Below are 14948 nucleotides of genomic sequence, written 5' to 3'. Positions count from 1 at the left end.
CCCGAATCCTCGGCTTTGCTTGTTGCTCGGTGGCCGGGACGGGGTCGAAGCGCTCGGCAGAGATGGTGCTCGGTGTCCAAGGGCTGGTTGGAAGCTTGAAGTTTTCGGACGGACTCAGAGTCGCTATGGTCGGGTGCTTCCAATGCATCGACAGTCGTCGGTGCCTGGAGGTTTATGGCAGAGAGCTTTTCCCTTCTGCCACCTGCTATCCGGGACTATCAGGAGTCGATCGGAACTTTGAGACTTTTTTTTTACCGTTCCCATGGTGTGCTCTTTATCAAATTATGCTATTGCTTTGCACTGCTGTAACTATGTTATAATTATGTGGTCTTGTCAGTGTTAGTCTTTGGTTTGTCCTTTTTTTTGTGATATCACTCTGGAGGAACATTGTATCATTTCTTAATGTGTGCATGTATTTCTAAATGACAATAAATGAGGACTGAGTGTCCTCATAATCTAATCTCATCTAATTTATTGTTCATCTCTAATTACCCCTAAACTGATAGACTGATAGGCAATTTCAGAAGGTAGTTAAGAATCAACTCCAATAATAGGTCTAGAGCAGCCTTTCTCAACTTTTTTGCCCTGGAGCAAACCTCGAAATAATTTTCAGGTCTCAGGAAACCCCTGCATAAAAATTATTATATCTACAGCTCACAGTACATTAGTGTGATCAGTAAGCTCTAGATATAATAATCCAAAAATAATTGTCAATGCTCTTTTGAGTAGAGAATGAATTTTTAGCCAACCTTTCTTGAAAAAAATAGTTAAGCTTAGCTTTCCTTTCTTGAAACTACTCTTTCTCTTTCATAAATTTAAAAAAACTTATAAGGTAAACATAATAAATTTCTCAGCTCTGGGTCGAACTTGAGATAAGCAAACATGGATTTCACCTTCAACTGACTGCTACTACGTCAACTCAGGCTCAGGGGGCTGTTGTCGGGCACGATGACGGACTCTCCACTTCTCCTTCTCCCTCATCAGTGTGTTCGGTTCATCTACATTAGCCGCGCCGCTGTCTTCTAGGAGCATGTTGACCATAGTCTTGGGAGGGCGCCCAGGGTTCATCCTCCCATGCTTGGGCTCCCATATGCTGGCAGGTAGCTCGGGGTGGCGTAGATAGTGCCCTGCTAGTTGCAGTCTTCTCGACTTGATTTTAGTGGTGAGCATCGGTAGGTCGTCACAGAGCTTGACGTTCTTACTTGCTCTCCATCATACGTGCTCTCTGTAGAATCATTGAGGAAGTCAAGAACAACAACCTACCAGCTGTGCTTGCTTACATCGATTTTCGCAAAGCTTTTGACTCAATTCACTGAGGTAAAATGCTGAAGCTCCTGAAAGCTTACGGAGTGCCAGATCATCTACTAAGAGCAATAGAGTCCAGCTATACCAAAACCATGACGAAAGTTGTATCACCAGATGGAGAAACAGCAGTGTTCGAGCTCCTAGCTGGTGTGCTACAAGGAGACACTCTGGCATCCTACATCTTTATAATTGTCCTTGATTACGCTCTGCGTCAAGCTACCAAAGATCATGACAAGCTTGGTTTTACCATACAACCAGGACGAACCAAAAGGGTCAGACCAGTTATGCTCACAGATCTCGATTTTGCAGATGACATAGTCCTGCTCTCTGACCAGATGGAGGAAGCACAGCAGCCACTGACAAAAGTGGAAATTGAGTGCAATAAAGTTGGACTTCAGCTAAACACTAAAAAGACAGAGTACATGGCGTTTAACTGCGACGAAGGTACCCTCAAGACTGTAAAGAATGATACCATTAAGAAAGTCTTTGACTTCAAGTACCTCGGGTCAAGAATGATGAGTTCACAGAAGGACATAAAGATACGGAAAGCGCTGACGTGGAGGGCTATGAACGACATGAAGGAAATCTGGAAGTCGAACCTGACCAGAGGGCTTAAAAAGAGGACCTTCATAGCAGTCATAGAGTCCATTCTCACGTATGGATGCGAGACGTGGACACTCACCAAGACTATTCGAAATTCTCTCGATGGTTGCTGTACATGAATGCTCCGGATGGCTCGTGACATGAGTTCAACTGAAGTGAGACAATTTCTACCCTTGCTCTTGATGTTTGTTAAGCAAGAAAAAGCATGTTCACACATGTAAGAAGTTGAAAACTGCAGCAAAACATTCATTGCTTTCTATGAATGGCAGGATATTCTTCTTTCACAGAAATCCAGATTTTATCCAGGGGCAGGTCAGTAAATCTCATCTTGAGTGGACGATCAGAGTACAGCTCACAAAGTCCTTCCTCTTCTCTCAAAGTCAAGTTCTCAGGCTGAGCAGAAGATTCAGAGAAAGGGTCCATCACCTAGTCATACACTTGTGTTGAAAGTGAGGAAATATTGTTCAATTTTGATCTACAGTTCTTCCAGGTGGTTTTCAATAAGACTCGAGACTTTCTGATATCCTTCCTCACTCTCAAGCCCAAACAGCAGTGGAAACATTTCAAGGCTTCCTTTTGCGACATGATTTTTCCAAAGATTCAGTTTCCTTTTAAATCCAAGAATCTTGTCACTTGAAGTCAAAATATTTTCTCCAGGACCTTGCAGAGACTTGTTCAACTGGTTCATATGGTAACAAGTGTCTGCTAAGTAGGCTAATTTCGGCAGCCGTTCTTCATCTTCAAAGCACTCAGCAAAATCTGGCCTACTGTTTTCTTTAAAGTACTCCTGCAATTCACCTTTCAGCTCAAACACCCTGTTGAGATTTCTTCCTCTGCTAAACCACCGGATTTCTGTATGTAGCAGGAAATTAGTGTGCTCTTTGTCCAGGATTTTACACAGTTTTTCCAAAACATTCTCAAGTGAACTGGTCTTAAAACTACAAAATAACTTGCTTCCTGGACCCTTTTACTGACTGTGACTTTTCAAAAGCTTTAATCTGTTTATTTTCAGATTCCAATAGACGTTTAAAATAATCAGCACTTTTACGTGTCATATGGCTGTGATTTGTAGTTAAGTGTCTTTTTAGTTTTGCTGGAGCCATTGCTACATTTGTATGTTGTTTGCCACAGACTAGGCACAATGGAATAAAACAACTTAGATCACCAGTCCAAGTAAAACCCATTGATAATTAGCTTTCATTGTAAAGATATGGTACCAGCTGATTACTTTACTCACTGCTTTTGCCTCCAGGACCCAGAAGAGGCTGGTGGACTTCTTCTGGCACAACAGGAGGCATTGGGTCTCTGCTGCAGTCCTGAATCTTCCAATCGCGGAGGGTAGTCAGTCATTGGTGTATGTGTGTGCACCCTGCTAACAGCTCTCCGCCTCAGGACCCTGCAGAGATATCTGTAAGCGACCACCGCCCCCCCCCCTCCAAGATGGCATGCACTGGCAATGCACTTTCTCCGCTGGGGACACTGCCTGCAGGAGGGCACACGGTTTACAGCTGACAGCATCAAGCCACGTCGCTTTGAGGGAACTGCCTCACTTTTACTGAGAGCTGTTGAGGGTATGGGGTCTAGTCTCATCCAGACAGGGTGCTCCTGTGCTAGTGGGGGACAGTGCTCTCGCTTCGAGGGGGACTAGTCTCCATCCTGTCACGGTGGGTGTTGAGCGGGCGCGGGGAAGTGGAGGGGTTCCAGCTGCATCACCACAATCTGATGGGCTGGGAGTGCTCGTTGGACCCAGGCCTCGGGACACCACATGGGGGAGAGTCCTGCACAACGTGAGCCCTCTCACGGGAATGCCCACCGAGCCCTTCCGTGATGCTCCAAAGAGCTTCTTGTACAGGCTGCTCTTGCACACCCTTCACTTCCTTGCCTTCGTCTGTCGACCAGACTCACCTTGGTGATCTGTTTTACTACCTGGCAGCAGGGAAGGTCCCTAGTGGAAATCTCTTTATGCAGGAGTCCTTCCCCTGTACACTGGGGAGCTGGTGTGGAAGGTGTTGCATTGGGCAGTACCGTGCAACAGGCTTTTACGCAGGTTTACTGACACCCCGTCCACCTGTCCATTCTGTGGCCGGGAGGAGTCAGTGTACCACGCTTATATGGAGTGTGAGAGGTTGCAGCCCCTGTTTGAGTTTCTGAAGGGGCTGCCGCTCAGGTTCTGGTTGCACTTCAGCCCTGCATTCCTTATATACGGGCCCCCAGTACAAAAGGGAGCAGGCCAGCAGCAGGATCTCCTGGTGGGCTTGCTCCTGGGCCGAATGCCTGCCCCTCTTCCGAGGATATATTGGTGCCCGGCTGTCCTTGGAGAGGAAGCATGCGGTCATAATGGATACAGTGGAGGATTTCCAGGAGTTGTGGGCCCCCCCCCCAGGGAACTGACTGTGTTATAGACAGTAGTAATCATATTTTAAGTTGAATTTATTCACTGTCTTGTAAATACTTAATGTTTGTACATTATTTGTGTAAATAAACTTCCATAGTTTTGTAAAAGAAAGACTGACTTTTTTTGTGTCTGTTGTTGCACTAGTGCAGTGAAATGACAGATTGTAATTCTTCATCATTAGCCTTAACAGAATTGTCTGTAGGCCTAGACGTAAAATCCTCTTCCATCTCACACGTCCTCTTCAAAAACTGCCACACAGACTGTCTTTAGAATGAAAATTTCCCTCCAATTTTCTACTACACTGGGAGAGTTTCTTCGTTCCCATAAGTTCGTCAGCGGCAGGTAAGGGGAAGTTGGGGGAGGTAACTCGGGAGGGACAGGCTGACGTCACAGCCCAAGTTGGGCGAGTCCATTCTATGCTTGGAAAACACACTTCACGTTCAACAGCCTACCGTCCACCCCTCCGTGCAATACAGCGCTCATCAATTATCAACAGCCTCTCCTATCTTGTGTCAAAAAATGAGAATGAACATGGTCCTACTGCCCAGTGCCATACTTGGCTGAGAGACTGCTAATGAGATTGCTAGCGGGGCTGCTCGGTCACGGCCCACCACTGTGAGCGCTAGCGTTGCGCAAGTTCAAAAAACAATGTTTTAAAATCACAATCTGTTGCAAAACCCCTAGTGACCTCTCATGGAACCCCGGTTAAGAAGCCCTGGTCTAGAGTTTCATATGCAAGACTGGGTTAAGGATAGTGGATTTGTTCCTCTGAAAGACATTAGTGTGCTAGACAGCATTAACAAACCAGTGAATAAAATAAATTCCTATCCTATAAACACTGGAAGTTTGGCATAAATTTTCCCATTAACCAGTTAAGATTATAAAGCATTCCACTTGAATATGTGGAATGGTATTATTTGTTAAAAAGAATCCAATATACCTAAGTTTTCAACTACATAACTCTTACTCAAACATTTTGGCAGTATTATTTGTGAAATGCGCCAACAATGAAACTCAGATAAATTGTTCTCCGAAGTCATGCCAAATGACTCAGGAAAATACAAATAACTTCTTAACATTTTATTTCGAAACTCTTTCAGTCACACTTTTCCCCAAGTAAATACATCATTTGGCACATTTCAGATCAAAAATTCAAAATTAATTTAAGAACATGCTTAATATGATTTGAAATAAGTCTCTGCTCTTCTACTCAAACCACATTGTTGCTGGGGCACTTGCCAAGAACCTTTGGTTCTTGGCAAATGCCTCAATAATCTGCCAATAGCAGCTTAAAAGCAATTTTGCCACAAAGAAAATTACTGAAAGACTCTATAAATCAAAAGGAATGTCTCCCTTTCAGCTCCACAAGAGATTAAGTCGCTGAAAGAAATCTTATTTTTTACGTTTTCATTCAACAAAACATGTTGCTGCAGTTTTGCAAACCCACCAAAACAATTCCTCTACAGGCTGATTACAATGATCGTGTTTCTTTTCTCAATTCTTTTGCCAAAGAACTTTACTTTTTCCACACTCATCTTGGCACATGCGACAAAAGACATGGATATATTAATCCTTTGTCACAAAGGGAAGGGACTAACAGCTTTTCCTGGTAAATAAATCAAATAATTGGTTAATTCTTGACAGACAAGCAACTTTTCTTTTAAATGTTTCAAGACACAGAATTTGCAGTCGCCCTGTACTACATTAAGCCTCATCTACATCATATACAAATAATTGCTGATTTTGTGCTTCACTGCTTTACATGCAGATATGGCAGCCATTTTGCAGATGGTAAAATTCCACAAATAGCAAAAGCTAACGCACACAAAGTGCTGGAGAAACTCAACAGGTCAGGCAGTATCTATGGAGAGTTATAAAGAGTCAACATTTCAGGCCGAGACTTCATTGCATATAGCTACACCCTCCATTTGAAACGGTCACTACTTGGGACACTTGTGGCACATCAATGCTACTTGCTGCTTATCTTGTTGGATTTTGTCTTGTTGCACTCAGACCCTGACCACTTAAGTTGATAAAATTGAATATTGTGCAATCACCAGAACCTTTCCCACTTCTGATTGCATGTTGTAAGAAAACCATAAGTGATGCAGCTGAACATAGCTGGGACTAGGGTTCTGCCAAGTATTTCCCGCAGTGTTGCCCTGAGGCTAGGATGAATGACTTTTGCAACCATTCATCTTTGAAGTACAACTTCATCTAAAGGAGCATTCCCCCCACCCCTAATAACTCTTTGCTCTGATCAAGGACAGTGGTGAATATACAGATTTTTTAAAAACTGAGTTTAAATTCAGCAGCTGCCAAAATAGGATTTGAACTAGCATCACTGGATTATTAACCCTAGACTCGGATTACTAGTCTGGGAATTTAACCACGGTGCCATCACTAAAAACAGTTTTTAAAAAAATTTATTGAGTTACAGTGTGGAATAGGACCTTCCGGGACTTTGAGCCATTCTGCCCAGCACACCCCTGATTTAATCCTAGTCTAATCACAAGACGATTTATAATGACCAATTAACCTACTGACAAGCATGTCTTTGGACTGAGGGAGGAAACTGAAGCACCCAGAGGAAACCCGTGCAGTCATGGGGAGAATGTACAAACTCCTTACAGGCAGTGTTAGGAATTGAACCCAGGTCGCCTGTACTATAAAGCGTTGTGCTTAAATCTACGCAACCGTGCCAATATTAGGGTGGGTATGAATTTTACGCTTCTGTCAGGAATGCATTTGGTTTTTTCCTTGGAACAGATGATATTTAAGTGTTGAGGTAGTATTTATTAAGATAAAGTAATGTGTGATTCAAAAATATTGCTGGTGGAAAACACAATATTTTTCATGTTAAGCACATTTTAGAGAAATAAGACAATTCGCTTTCTTCTCATGGTGAGAGGCCACCATTATGTTCCAGGTTTCAGGGTTTGTGTTCTGGCTGTTCCGTTTGCAGTTTTCATTGAAATGGCACAGGGTAGGAAAGTAAAACAGTGCGTTACAAGAGCAGATGGCATCACATTTAGCACCACTCCCTTGAAACTGGCACAACGAAGTAAAAGTAACTCGTTTGTCTCATACCTTGCATCCTTCACAAGCGCTGACTCCATAGTGGTAACCTGATGACTTGTCTTGGCAGACAAAGCAGGGTTTGTATACACGTGGAGGAGGAGGTGGAGAAGGTGGACTGGGCACAATCTCCTCTGAGCTGGTACTCTGTGTTTCTATGGCTGAAATACAAAATAATGTTCTTTTTAAAAATCAGTTCAATTTTAAAGTAAAAAGAGGCATTCAATAACATACCGAGTTTTCAATTCAATTACTGTAGAAAAGGGGAATGAGAACACAAATGGCAAATTTAGACTCTGACTCCGTAATCTACAGAACAATGCTATGTAGAAGGCATCATTGAAATGACAGAGTTTGGTATATTTAGAGATCATGGAAACCCTTGCAGAACTGTGTTCGAAGGTAGAGCACACTAGGAATTGGATTAAATATTGTAGTCCTTCCCCAAGCGTCATTTAATTTCCTTCTTGAAGATATTAACAAAATGTTTACAAACATCATTGTAGGCAATGTACAAATCATGATACTTTTTCCTGCTTAACTTTACTTTCTTCACTATTTCAATTTTATCTTTCTTTTCACAACAGAAAAGAAAAAGCATACATTATTTTCAATATGTTGTGTACTTCTTCTTGACATCTGCAAAAGCAGATGACCATAAATGCTTTCTCTTGTGAGAGGTTCTATTACTCTTTACTTGGAACAGATCAATGGCACAATTCTTCTGCAGCCATCAACTTGTTAAATGTACCCATCTTTGCAGTGACTACACTTGTCCCTTGATTCTTACCTCGTCTCCCAAAAAGGCCCACCATTTTGATTTTAATGGATACAATGCTAAATTAGTTCAGATATCCATTGTCAAATCTTCCTGAATGTCAAGAGCAGAAACCTCCTTCTTTCCTTTCAAAGTTACTCATTATCCTTACACCATCCAGAAGTGTGAATACAACCACTTTGCCAGTCTTATCCTGCTGCAGTTCTGCATTTTTAACGTCTCCTCAAACCTCGCTCCCTTCCTTCCTGGATTCTGAAATCTGGACCACATACGCAAGAAGCTCAATAGAATTGAGATGGTCCATTCAGCAGCTACACCTTGCCCACCCACCAAGTCAAGTAACCATGGTAATTTCCCTGGATCTGGTCGGTCTCTCTGGCACCACCTCATCTAAAAGTTGCAAGGCTGCAATCTGTCAATCTTTTTTAAGTGGGAGCGATGCTGGAGTTACTGAAAGCTGAAAATATTACGCCACTGGAGAAGAATAAACCACTAATTACTGATGGCAAGGCAGAGGTCAACCAACACCTCAGACTTTAAGTTTGCATCTTCTTAAAATACTTTTTAAAAATTAGCTTTATTTGTCACACATATGTCAAAACATGCGATGAAATGCATCATTTGCGTCAACAACCAACACAGACCAAGGGTGTGCTGCGGGAAGCCCTCAAATGTCACCACGCTTCCACCAACATAGAATTCCCACAACTCATTAACCCAAACTGCATGACTATGGAACATGGGGGGAAACCCATGCAGCCATGGGGAGAATGTATAGACGCCTTACAGAGAGTGGCAGAAATTGAACTACAATTGAGGACTGCTGGCACGGTAAAGTGTTGACATAACCGCTACGCTACCGTGCCATCCTCAAATCCCTCCATGATCTCAACATCTCATTTCTATAAGGCCTTCCTAACCTCCATGTTAAATATAGCTCCTTTCATAGGAAAGCATACATGGGTAAAATGTGTCAGAAGGATGGAAATACACATTGTTTGCGCATCTTTGTCTGAATTCTGTACATGCCTGCACCACAGGCTCCGATTAATACCTTGTGACTCTCATTTTCCAATTATAAATCAACATAATCTTTGAAAAATCTCTTGCCTCAATCGTTTAATTATGGTCTTTAATGTAATTGGCAGAGTACAGAATCATAGAAGAACCTAGTCACTCAAAATTACCATAGGGAGGACAGACAAGAGCTGTCATAACACATTCTTATACAATCCTGCTAAGAATGTGGGAAGAAACATAAGAATAAAATGTACAGTGCAACATTCATGAGCATTTTGCAATCCCGTGACTTTGAGACTAAGAACAGGAAATACCACAACAACATCCACCAAAAATGCGTGCTGCTTCACGACAGGAAAAGCCAATCAGCTAAAGAGCAGTGAATGAAATAACTGGGAATATATTGTATTTAATTACTAATACTTAGCAGCACATTCATAAATCCTTGTAAAGAACATATATACAATTTTCCATCAATAGCAAAACAAAATAATCCTCCATATTTACATAAATTAGCACCAGACTTGGTGGAGTGGTAGTGATCTCACTTCTGAGTCACAAATCAATGGTATCACCCCACCTCCAACAACAGTCAAGGAAGGTCTATAGATGCCTATCACTGTCTGAAGTAGCAAATCTTTAAGATGTAACATTAAACTGTTATATCTTTAAACTGACCAGTACAAAGTCCAGTAATGTGTATTAAAAGCAGAGCAGATTTTTTCTTTGTTTCAATTATCTGGCCAACTTTATTCTCCAACCAGAAGAACAACAAAAAAAGGATTTAATATCTCACTGCTGTTCCAAGTAGTTTGCCTAGTTTTTCTAAGTTAAAGCACAAATACACTTCAAAAAATTTTAATTAGCTGTTGAACAGCTGGGATTGAGAAAATAAAAGATAAGAAAACGAATTTGTCTGTGATTGTCAGCAATAAATGTGTACTTGAGCTTCTCCTGTTTGTTATATTTACCTCTAGATTCACAGAGAAGTCTAATTTGTGGGGATAGTATATACGGTAATTGATATTCGCACTTGTCTTTGGGTGCCAGTGCTAAGTACAAATGACCCTTTATAAACAATAGGTGCAGGAGTAGGCCATTCGGCCCTTTGAGCCAGCACTGCCATTCACTGTGATCATGGCTGATCATCCACAATCAGTATCCAGTTCCTGCCTTATCCCCATAACCTTTGATTCCGCTATCTTTAAGAGCTCTATCCATCTCTTTCTTGAAAGCATCCAGAGACTTGGCCTCCACTGCCTTCTGGGGCAGAGCGTTCCATATACCCACCACTCTCTGGGTGAAAAAGTTTTTCCTCAACTCCGTTCTAAATGGCCTACTCCTTATTAAACTGAGGCCTCTGATTCTGGACTCACCCATCAGCGGGAACATGCTTCCTGCCTCCAGCGTGTCCAATCCCTTAATAATCTTATATGTTTCAATAAGATCCCCTCTCAGCCTTCTAAATTCCAGAGTATACAAGCCCAGTCACTCCAATCTTTCAACATATGACAGTCCTGCCATCCCAGGAATTAACCTTGTGAACCTACGCTGCACTCCCTCAATAGCAAGAATGTCCTTCCTCAAATTTGGAGACCAAAACTGCACACACTACTCCAGGTGTGGTCTCACCAGGGCCCTGTACAGCTGCAGAAGGATCTCTTTGCTCTTATACTCAATTCCCCTTGTTATGAAGGCCAGCATGCCATTAGCTTTCTTCATTGCCTGCTGTATGCTTGCTTTCAGTGACTAATGTACAAGAACACCTAGATCTCGTTGTGCTTCCCCTTTTCCTAACTTGACTCCATTTAGATAATAATGTCTTCCTGTTCTTACCACCAAAGTGGATAACCTCACATTTATCCACATTAAACTGCATCTGCCGTGCATCTGCTCACTCACCCAGCCTGTCCAAGTCACCCTGCATTCTCATAACATCCCCCTCACATTTCACACTGCCACCCAGCTTTGTGTCATCGGCAAATTTGCTAATGTTACTTTTAATTCCCTCATCTAAATCATTAATATATTTTGTAAACAGCTGCGGTCCCAGCACTGAACCCTGCGGTACCCCACTGGTCACCGCCTGCTATTCCGAAAGGGGCCCGTTAATCGCTACTCTTTGTTTTCTGTCAGCCAGCCAATTTTCAATCCATGTCATTACTCTGCCCCCAATACCATGTGCCCTAATTTTGCCTACTAATCTCCTATGTGGGACTTTATCAAAGGCTTTCTGAAAGTCCAGGTACACTACATCCACTGGCTCTCCCTCGTCCATTTTCATAGTTACATCCTCAAAAAATTCCTGAAGATTAGTCAAGCACGATTTCCCCTTCGTAAATCCATGTTGACTTGGACCGATCCTGTTACTACTATCCAGATGTGTCGTAATTTCATCTTTTATAATTGACTCCAGCATTTTTCCTACCACCGACATCAGGCTAACCGGTCTATAATTCCCTGTTTTCTCTCTTCCTCCCTTCTTGAAGAGAGGGACAACATTAGCCACCCTCCAATCCACAGGAACTGATCCTGAATCTATAGAACATTGGAAAATGATTACCAATGCATCCACGATTTCTAAAGCCACCTCCTTAAGTACCCTGGGATACAGACCATCAGGTCCCGGGGACTTATCAGCCTTCAGACCCAACAGTCTATCCAACACCATTTCCTGCCTAATATAAATTTCCTTCAGTTCATCCATTACCCTAGGTCCTTTGGCCTCTATTATATCTGGGAGATTGTTTGTGTCTTCCCTAGTGAAGACAGATCCAAAGTACCTGTTCAACTCGTCTGCCTTGTTCCCCACAATAAATTCACCCGCTTCTGTCTTCAAGGGCCCAATTTTGGTCTTCACTATTTTTTTCCTTTTCACATACCTAAAGAAGCTTTTACTATCCTCCTTTGTATTCTTGGCTAGTTTATCTTTGTACCTCATTCTTTCTCCGCGTATTGCCTGTTTTATATATAAGAAAAAGAAGTTTAATCCTCCTTAAGGGACATAGTGGAGTTAGAAGAGGACAAAATGTCACAAATACTTTACCTTCACTGTTCATAATTTAAATAGATGATGGGAAAAGAGCGGGGGCATTCATGGGTGTGGACAAAAGAATAAATCTTTCTGTTCAAGCATGGTGGGGGGGGGGGAAGAATTGAGATGCTCTACAGTCGAAACTGCAGTTTTGAAAACCACAATCCATAATCATAGGCATCATTCACTTAGATTATGTTTTAGCAGCTTGTCATTTACAATCCACTTTTGCCTGAAATGTCGACTGTACCTCTTCCTAGAGATACTGCCTGGCCTGCTGCGTTCACCAGCAACTTTGATGTGTGTTGCTTGAATTTCCAGCATCTGCAGAATTCCTGTTGTTTGCCTGTACTATTTTAATCTGCGTGTCACAGCATTACACAGAACTGCACAGAAAACTTGAAAATGATTTACTAATAAAGCCAGCATTCCGCCCAAGCACCGACTGACATTCCAATTGCTTTCAATGTGATAAAAGCTCAGACACATAGATTGCTTTAAAACTATGCAAGTATCTTTCGATATTCTGCTTTCCCAGTCTCTCCTTCAATTTGCCCACGTCAAGGGTATGCTATGCATATGATTAATTTCACGTGTAAGCCAATGAAGTGAGATGCAACAGGCTATTCACCTATTCAAAGTTTAGCAGTCCTATCATCATCAACATTCATTAAGAATATTAGACGGTGTAGCAGCTAAACCTCAATTTTATTCTTTGTAGCACACATCAAAGTTGCTAGTGAACACAGCAGGCCAGGCAGCATCTCTAGGAAGAGGTACAGTCAACGTTTCAGGCCGAGACCCTTCGTCAGGACTAACTGAAGGAAGAGTGAGTAAGGGATTTCAAAGTTGGAGGGGGAGGGGGAGATCCAAAATGATAGGAGACGACAGGAGGGGGAGGGATAGAGCCAAGAGCCGGACAGGTGATAGGCAAAAGGGGATACGAGAGGATCATGGGACAGGAGGTCCGGGAAGAAAGACAAGGGGGGGGGACCCAGAGGATGGGCAAGAGGTATATTCAGAGGGACAGAGGGAGAAAAAGGAGAGTGAGAGAAAGAATGTGTGCATAAAAATAAGTAACAGATGGGGTACGAGGGGAAGGTGGGGCCTTAGCGGGAGTTAGAGAAGTCGATGTTCATGCCATCAGGTTGGAGGCTACCCAGACGGAATATAATGTGTTGTTCCTCCAACCTGAGTGTGGCTTCATCTTTACAGTAGAGGAGGCCGTGGATAGACATGTCAGAATGGGAATGGGATGTGGAATTAAAATGTATTCTTTGTAAGTCAGAACTGCTGAGGCACGATAACATCACCCCAAAGCTGTGCCAAACTATATTAAATAACCCTATGTTGTCCAGGTAACTCTATTGAAACATATGGCATGTGGCTTCTGTACTGCATACCTTTCCAAAGTAAGAAAACCATGTTAAGATTAAAAATATCACTTTTCTACACTGTCAATGTGACTGGATTGAAGAAGTATCTAAACCTAAATATATGGATGCTACAAATCTGAAATTAAAATGTTGGAAATACTCAGCAAGCCAGGTATTATCATCAACAATAAATTATAATGTAAATAAGTACTGGGCAAAGCTTTCCTTGAGTCAGATAAAGTGGGTCACTCAAATTTGAGCTTCAATTTTTTTAATGCCAACAGAAATATCTGAAGATGTCTACCAGAGCAAAGGTGCCAGGGAACACAAAATTTCTGGAAACAGTAGCTTCAGAAATTTTCAGACAAATAGATAAACAGGGACCAAAAATAACTCACCAGCTGAAGCTTGATCAGCATCTAGTTTGACTTTCATCATTAAATGAAGTTTACTATTTTTTTGCAAAATGATATGAGGGAACAAAAACTTCAATAGTGCAGTGTGTGTTGTAAATTTAACTTTTCATCAAGCCACAAGTCTCTAAAGGCTTGATTGTACAGCATTCGGCTAATGAAGCTTATTCTTCACATATCAGGAACCCGAAGGGTTTGCTCAGGTATTTGAAAGTCCAAAGCATCGGCTCCTTGATAGCTCAATGAGGTTATTCAGCAAGAAGATAAGCCAGTGGGAATGTCCAAGGCTTAACAATGATTACAGAATCTCGGAGGCTACAGCAGCAAAGTCATTCAGCCCATCAAGCTAAACCTGCTCTATGCAGTAGTAATCTAACTAGTCCCACTTTCTCTCCATAGTCCAGCATTGTTTAATTGCTTTTGAAGTACTTACCCAACTCCCTTTTCAAAGCTACAATCACATCCCCTTGCAGTCGAACATTCCAGATCTTCAATAGTTGTTCCATAATTTAGAACAGAGATGAGGAGGAATTTCTTTAGCTAGAGGGTGGTGAATTTGTAGAATTCATTGCCATAGATGGCTGTCCAGGCCAAGTCACTGGGTATATTTAAAGCAGAGGTTGATAGGTTCTTGATTTGTCAAGGTGTCAAAGGTTATGTATGGGGAGAAAGCAGGAGAATGGGGTTGAGAAGGATGATGAAATGATGAAGCAGACTCAATGGGCCAAATACTCCAAGAAATGAGATAAATTTAGATAATTTATATTTCTTGATTCAATTTAGTTAATATACATGCCTTCGCTACTTCAAATGTATTCAAAAACTCTGTGTTCTATTATAGTTAAACTGTATAACAACTATCGAATTGCATCTTTCAGTTTGCTCAGGAGACCAACTGCACAGGAAAATAATTGATCTGGCTTTCCTTATCAGTCTAAAGTTGTGG

General features: G+C 41.9%; 1 protein-coding gene across 19 annotated transcripts in view; it reads right to left on the bottom strand.

Annotated features, from left to right (window-relative positions):
* The window catches only part of raraa (retinoic acid receptor, alpha a), an 866000-nt gene that overhangs the window by 87272 nt on the left and 763780 nt on the right, over positions 1-14948 (bottom strand). For all 19 annotated transcript variants that reach the window (XM_072249116.1, XM_072249115.1, XM_072249119.1 and 16 more), the window contains one exon: positions 7394-7542. In XM_072249116.1, the coding sequence (XP_072105217.1) occupies positions 7394-7542 (149 nt within the window). The remainder of the gene's footprint in view (positions 1-7393; positions 7543-14948) is intronic.

This window comes from Mobula birostris, chromosome X, assembly GCF_030028105.1.
Source record: "Mobula birostris isolate sMobBir1 chromosome X, sMobBir1.hap1, whole genome shotgun sequence".
NCBI classification, from domain to species: domain Eukaryota; kingdom Metazoa; phylum Chordata; class Chondrichthyes; order Myliobatiformes; family Myliobatidae; genus Mobula; species Mobula birostris.
The sequence above is the reverse complement of the archived record's forward strand: the minus strand, read 5'-3'. Positions and strand labels throughout refer to the sequence as shown.